The sequence below is a fragment of the Bactrocera oleae genome, chromosome 5 (assembly GCF_042242935.1).
Source record: "Bactrocera oleae isolate idBacOlea1 chromosome 5, idBacOlea1, whole genome shotgun sequence".
NCBI classification, from domain to species: Eukaryota; Metazoa; Arthropoda; class Insecta; order Diptera; family Tephritidae; genus Bactrocera; species Bactrocera oleae.
This window is the reverse complement of record NC_091539.1, coordinates 1,764,594-1,771,537: the sequence shown is the minus strand read 5'-3', so window position 1 is coordinate 1,771,537 and position 6,944 is coordinate 1,764,594. Positions and strand designations below refer to the sequence as shown.

The following is a 6,944-nucleotide window of genomic DNA, read 5'->3' as shown; positions in this document are numbered from 1 at the left end:
ACAGTTAACGATCTGGGGATGCAACGCTGGGAATGGCCTGGAAACTCGCCCGATTTAAACCCTATTGAGCACTTATGCCACATAATGAAGTGTGAAGTTGCTAAACAAAAGTCGACAAATAACAGTCCTTTGATAGAGATTTTAGAACTGGTTTTGTATGGTCCCGTTATGAGGAAATCAATTGAGGTCCTAATGAATTCCATACCTTCAAGAATTGAGGCAGTTATTGAGGCTAACTCGTTATTAGCAGAGCCTTTTGTGTAGTCTATATTTTTACCGAAATTTGAAACGAATCATTATCTATGATAATAATGGAATCTCCGAAGAAATTGTTCGGATCGGATCACTATAGCGTATAGCTGTCATACAAACTGAACGATCGGAATCAAGCCCTTGTATAAAAAATTTTTTTATTTGACAAGATATCTTTACGAAATTTGGCATAAATTATTGTTCAAGGCAACGCTACAAACTGCGAAAATTTTGCGCAGATCGATTCACTATAGCATATAGCTGCCATACAAACTGACCGTTAAAAATCTTAAATGGAAAACTTTTTTTTGCTTAAATTTTAAATAATACAGTGCGTTTTTTCACTAAGCATTTTTCTTTTATTCAATAAATTAAATATGTGTAAATTATAATAATAATAATAATGCGAAAAAACACTATGGAACAAGAGTGTGATAATAAAGTGTGTATGTATTACGCCATTGCCACTAAATAATGTGTTTATCAAGTCTACAGCATACTGCGATTAAGTCTTAGTTTTTCCCATTTTCATTCACCCCACAGCAAACAAACGGATATACAAATGTAAGCATTTGTTGTTGCCCAACTCAAGATGCAACATTGTGAAAGTGCGCATGCGCGTTTGTTTCATGGTGCGCACGTCTACGTTTCGAAATGTTTGTAAATTGCCGTAACGTAGGACATCACCTGCGTCCAGTCGGGCCTCTCAAGCTGGCACATATCGTTGATGTTCTGTGAAACGAACAAATCGCATGATTAAAATGTGCATTTGTATGTGTTAACGAGTCTTCTTACCAAGGTCGTTTGTATGCCCACAGATTCGGCCGCCGCAAACGCCAGCGAGAAGTTGCGTCGCTTATTGGTCGGATTCAGCGTGTCGTAGGGTATACGATCTGGCAGATAGGAATGTAGTATTGCACAGAACGCCAAACCGTCATTCCAGGACGAACTGAAATTCGTTATGTCTATATTGCGATAGCCGACGGTTTTGTTTTGACACCATTTAAGCAGCGCATTGCGTTTCGAGCCGCCGTTTTTCGCCAGCATATTCAACGGGTCCTTGCGTTCGCCTGCAAGAAAAAGAGTATATTGTGTAAACAGCTGTTTGTGTATATGTGTGTGTGTGAGTTACGCACCACTTAGCAGCGATTTGCTCGATACACTGTTTAGGCCGCTAAAGTGATGCAGATTCGAAACTAAGCTAGTTTGTGTTGTTGTTGCCGGCGTTTGTTGTTGCTGTTCGCGCAGCGGTCCTTTGGCAGGTATATTATTGACGGTATTACTGTTTGTAATGCTGTTAATGCTACTGCTGTTAATCGTTGTTGTGCTCTGTAGGCGCACCTTAACAAAAACAAAGCGAAGATACAAAATTAAAACAGTAACAACAACAACAAAATTTTGCAGTATTGCTACTCACATTCTCAGTCCAGTCGTTAATCGCTGCATTGTTGCCAATGACCGGTGGCAGTAAATTGCTCGTTATTTCCGGTGTAGCGCTATTTAAGCTAGATGTGGAACTGTAATGTGACTCAGTTTCCTCGACTTTGGGCTAAAAGTGAAAGTGCAAATGATGGAAAACGTTTTAATAAACACACAAAAGTACGGAAAGCGGTTCCATGCGCACGGCAGACGGGTCTACGTAACCGGAATAAACCCTGACTGTAAACTGCATTACCCCAAATTACTGCAGTGATGTTTTCTTGCCGCTACGACCACAACAAGGTAGAGCTGTTCCAAAAACTGTGATAACCTACCATTTGCCGTCAACCAAATGTGTTGGCTACGCTGTCGCTCTATCTGTTTCCTCTCTCCCTCTATCTATTTCCTCTCTCTTTCTATCTATTTCCTCTCTCTCTCTCTATTTTTTCTCTCTCTCTCTATTATTTTTCTGTCTCTATTTTCTCTCTCTCTATTTTTCTCTCTCTCTATTTTTCTCTCTCTCTATTTTCTCTCTCTCTCTTTCCCCTAATTCTGTCTCTCTATTTATATATATATTTCCTCTCTCTATCTATTTCTTTTCTCTCTCTCTTTATCTATTTCATCTCTCTCGCTATCTATTTCCTCTCTCTCTAAATCTATTTCCTCTATATATATATATATATTTCCTCCTCTCTCTCTAAATCTATTTCCTCTCTCTCTCTCTCTCAATCTATTTCCTCTCTCTCTCTCTAAATCTATTTAATCTGTCTCTAAATCTATTCTCTCTGTCTCTAAATCTATTTCCTCTCTCAATCTATTTCCCATCTCTCTCTAATCTATTTCCCCTAAAAAAAAGTTCCAAGAAGATCCGACAAATTTCGTGCCAAATTTTGTTCAGCGATGCGGCGCATTTCTGGTTCAATTCACCTTATTGTTTTCAATGCTCTCGATAAGCGTCTTCACCGACAGCCGCGAGTCCTGCCGATTCAGACTGCTGCCGATTTTACTGCGCCGCGAAGCCATCTCCTGTTGGACAGTGGTCAGCACCGATTGCTGCGTTTCATTTTGTTGCATTTCTGTAATGTAAGGTTTAAAAGTGAAACGAGTTAGATGACTTCTAACGGAATGTGTTTTGTATAAATGCTTGGTGCTTACGTTGTTTTGTCAGCTTCTCGATTTGCTGCTCCAGCAGTCGTATCTTCTCCTTTTGCGTTTTGTTATCGAGCACCAGCTGTTCGCGCGCACTCAACGCTTCAGTCTTAAAATCATTGGCCACACGCACCGTCATTAGCAAGTCCGACTGGAATTGTTGCCATTCCTCTGCCTGTAAATAAGTTGCCGTTCAGCGGAAATGCGTTACATTTAGTTGGCGGCATGTTTACCTCCTGTTTGCGCAGTTTCACTTCCTCTTCGAGTTGTTTTTCTGTCGCATTCAGTTTGGCCTCCACATCGCCCAAATGTTTCTGCGTCTCGCTGAGTAAGTTTTGTAACTGTTGTTTGTCCTCCAAGTGACATTTGCTTTGCACCTATTAAATGGCACACAAACATTATATGCTGAGTTGGAAATACAACGTAAACATCACACCTACCTGCAATTCGTTGGTGCTATCGATTAGCTGCTGATGCTCGCCGCTCAACTTGTCCTTCTCCTGCTGCAATTGCTCTAGCCGATATTCCAGATGTGAGACGGCACATTTGGCATTATTCTTTGCGACCTTGCACTCCTCAGTCACGCCGGACAGCTGCTCTTTGAGTCGCCGAATTTCCGCCTGACTGCGCGAATACTGATCCTGCAACTCGGCCACGCGCTCCTCCAGCGTATCTTTCTCCTTGCGCGCCGCGTCCAATAAATCGGTAAGATCGGTTTTTTCACCGCGCGCCAAATCCTGCTCCAGCTCTTCGATTTTGGAGCGTGCATTCTCCAGCAGCGTGGTCAGGCGATTTATTTCGATGCTACGCTGTGAGATCTCCTCTTTGGCCTGTGTAAGCTGGGCTTCAATTTGTTTGCGTTCAGCGTTCGCCGCATCGACGGTAGAGTCCAGCAGCGCATTGCGTTCGCGCGTACGTGTACAATCCGCCAAGGCGGCTTCAAGCTGTTGACGTAACTCCTGCAATTCGGCATTGAGCTCCTCCTGCTTGACAAGTATCGCTTCGCGTTCTTCCTGTGATGTCTTAATCAGTTCGAGTAGCTTACGTTCGCGTTCAGAGGAGCTGATTTCGGTGCGTAGCGTATTGATTTGTGTGCGTGAATCATTTAGTTTCTCAGTTTGGCGACACAGTGTCTGAAAGAGCACATCCTTCTCCTCGGCTAAACGTTCGTTCTCCGCCTGTGCGTCACTCAACTGCGCTTGCAAATCGGCTAGCTCTTGCAGTGTGGCCTGCAGTTCTTCATTGGTCGAATAATGCGTCTCCTCCATTTGTATGATCTTATCTTGCAGGCAAGCGACGGAGATTTCGCTTGATGAAGAGTGCTTGTCCCAATCGGGCGTGAGACAGGGTGTGCCCACATCGTTGTCGTTCGTCTACAAGCCGTGCAAGAATAGTTAAAATATTTTTTATATAAATCGTTAATGTAAACATATTTTTGTTTTAAAGAAACGAGCACGTGTTCTCGCTTGTATCGAGTCGTTTAACATTTTATGTTACAAACCCATAAACCGCTGACTATTGTTCAACTTACACTTGGCAGCGCAATTGAGGCCGGCGCCGAACTATGCAAACGCTGCGAGTCTTGTATGATTTGGTGTTTCTCCGCGTCAGATAGCGGCGAGTTGACAACATCACGCAAACGATTGCGCAACGATTCATTCTCGTACTTGAGATTTGTCACCTCCAATTGACTTTTCTCGTGCTGGCTCTGTGCGCAAGAGGAAGAGAAATAAATAAATATGAAAATACGACGTTTTGGCTTGGCATGCAAAGTGTCGGCTTTAATTAAATCACGCTACTTGCAGCTGACAATTAAATAACTGTAAATCAACAGCAATGCGGCAGTAAATAGCGCAAACTACTTTGTTGTTGCTGCTGCATGATTTTGACAGTGTTTTACAGTTATTGAATGTAGATAGTTGCATGCAAAAAGACGATCTCACACCTGCATCTTGAGCAGCTCCGCCTTCAATTTACCCACTTCGAGCTGATATGGCAGCAGCTCGGCAATGTGCGCTTCCAGCAATGATTTTTCGTGACCCAGACGCTCGAGCTGCGCTTGCAGATCCTGCATTTTGTTGTTAGCCTGCCACGCGAAACGAAAGCATTATACGAGTTTGAAACAAATTAAATATTTTTGTGTTGTTGCCCCCTCCCCACGTACCTCTAACAATTGTTGCTGCTGTTGTTGTTGCTGTTGCAATAGTTGCTCGTTGTTAATGAATTGCTGATAATTGGCCGCATTCAACTTGTACAAATCAATGCCCGCTTCGGCTGGCGTCGGCAGCGGCACTTGCCCAATGGACGCGCTAATCAATTCGCCACCAGTGTAATTGTTATTGGTTGCTGCCGCGGCGGCGGCTGCAGCTGCAGCTGTATTAACCGCGGAATTGTGACTTCCCGGCGCGGCGGCTATTGTCGTCATTACATTGCCAACTGGTGCGGCAGCGACTACGACTTCGGCGCGTGCTGGCGGCGCTTGCGGCTGCGCTGTCGCTGTTGTTGGCAATTGCTTTGGCTGCTTCTGACCCTTCTTGCCGGTGCCGGCGACCTTTGGCTTCTTGTGTGGCAGAGTATTGGCGCTGTTGGCGCCGCTCAGCTGTGCCGCGTTGCTATTGTTGTTGGCGTGGCGCAGCGCCTCCGGTGTGCGACTGCGCGTGCGCGCTGCTAGCGGTGCAACGATATTCAAATCGCCGTCGCCTACGTCGACGCCGCGTTCTGTGAGCGGATCGATGGGCGGATAAAATGTGGCTGTGTTGGCGGCTGCGGCGGCTGTCGCTGCAGCGGGCTCCTGACTGCTGCTGCCAACCGTATTCAACGATGTGGTGGACTGCGATTTGTGACGGCTGTTGGAGGAGGAATGCTTGGAGGAGCCCGAGGGTCCTTGCCCTCTGCGGAACAACGATTTCAATTTGATCATTGTGTTTTATATTTAGTAACGTGTGTGTTAAATTCAGTTTTGGGATTGGGAACTTGTGGGCGTAGGAGAGGTGCGTGGGTTTTTGTTGCAAAATGTGCGTTTTTTGCTAGTTGCTAGAATAGTGCGGCTTTTTTGCGCGTAGTTCGCTTTTATAGGAAAATTATGCAACGTTTTACTCTTCAAAATTTTAATGTCTTTTCTTAATTGTCTCTTTCGTGTCTTTTAGCAATTTCATTTTAATTTTTTTTTACTGTAATAAAATTATTTGACGCTTCTGTGTTTCAGTATACTTGCATTCGTTCATTGTCGTTTTTTGTCTGTATTAAAACAAATGTTGTATAAAATTATTTGCTGCGCAACACCCTATATCTTTAAGAAATTTGTTGCGCCAAAGCTCTTTTGTGTAAGCGCATAAATAAATAGCTCTCTAAAAATTAATTATTTTGTGAGGCAAAAGCCGGCGCTCAATGGGTTAAACAAAGCAAAGCACAACACAATAATATGATTGTGCTCGAGTAAATGAGCATGCAACATGCAGGCGTATAACAATAAGGAGCATTGTGTCTGCTCTATTTTCGCATCTTGACATTTCGCAACTGTGCAATTGCGACTGAGGGAAATGGCAATTTATGAGCATTACGAAAGTAGTCATATATTTATACGCTGAACAGGGTTGCAATGGAGCTTTTAACACTCAGTAGGTAATGCCGTTGACCCTATAAAGTAATTAAGTTTCACACGAAGTTTTGAAACGTCGAAGTCCCTATAAAGTACGTATATAAATCAACAGCGTGACGTGTTGACTCGATTTAGCCATGTCTGTCTGCCTGTATATACACGAACTAGTGCCGCAGTTTTTGAGTTATCGAGCTGAAATTTTGCACACATCCTTTTCTCCCTAAGAAGCTGCTCATTTGTCGTAACCGCTGTTAATGGATCACTATAGCATATAGCTGTCATACAAACTGAGCGTTCGAAATCGAGTGCTTGTATGGAAAGCTTTTTCATTTGACAAGCTTTCTGCACAAAATTTGGCATGGATTATTGTCAAAGGCAATGCTACAATATCCGAAGATATTGTTCGAATTGGATTACTATAGCTTATAGCTGCCATACGAATTGACTGAATAAAATCAAGTAAAAAATCTTTTGTAAACTCTTTAATGCACTCAGAAATGTATATTTGAAGGGTTTTTATTATATA

The 6,944-nt window shown here is 43.2% G+C and overlaps 1 protein-coding gene across 2 annotated transcripts; it reads right to left on the bottom strand.

The window, feature by feature from the left end:
* Positions 1-588: 588 nt before the first annotated feature.
* Positions 589-6,057, bottom strand: spdi (split discs). 2 transcript variants are annotated; one of them, XM_036359345.2, is made up of 11 exons: positions 4,985-6,057; positions 4,766-4,906; positions 4,352-4,528; positions 3,261-4,193; positions 3,054-3,197; positions 2,827-2,995; positions 2,599-2,747; positions 1,670-1,801; positions 1,389-1,581; positions 1,048-1,322; positions 589-984 (listed from the first exon to the last, which is right to left on the bottom strand). In XM_036359345.2, the coding sequence occupies exons 1-11, from the start codon at positions 5,738-5,740 to the stop codon at positions 895-897; spliced, it is 3,159 nt and encodes a 1,052-aa protein (XP_036215238.2). In that variant the 5' UTR covers positions 5,741-6,057; the 3' UTR covers positions 589-894. The 2 variants fall into 2 exon arrangements, with proteins under 2 accessions (XP_036215238.2, XP_036215235.2); XM_036359342.2 differs by having other exon boundaries at positions 1,389-1,593; positions 4,985-6,051.
* Positions 6,058-6,944: the final 887 nt, after the last annotated feature.

Excerpts from the sequence above, each read along its gene's own strand:
- spdi (XM_036359342.2), bottom strand. The coding sequence starts at position 5,740 with ATGATCAAATTGAAATCGTTGTTCCGCAGAGGGCAAGGACCCTCGGGC. Across the intron at positions 1,802-2,598 it reads AGAGCATTGAAAACAATAAG|CCCAAAGTCGAGGAAACTGA; the intron begins GTGAATTGAACC and ends TTTCACTTTTAG. Across the intron at positions 1,323-1,388 it reads GAGCAAATCGCTGCTAAGTG|GCGAACGCAAGGACCCGTTG; the intron begins GTGCGTAACTCA and ends TTTTTCTTGCAG.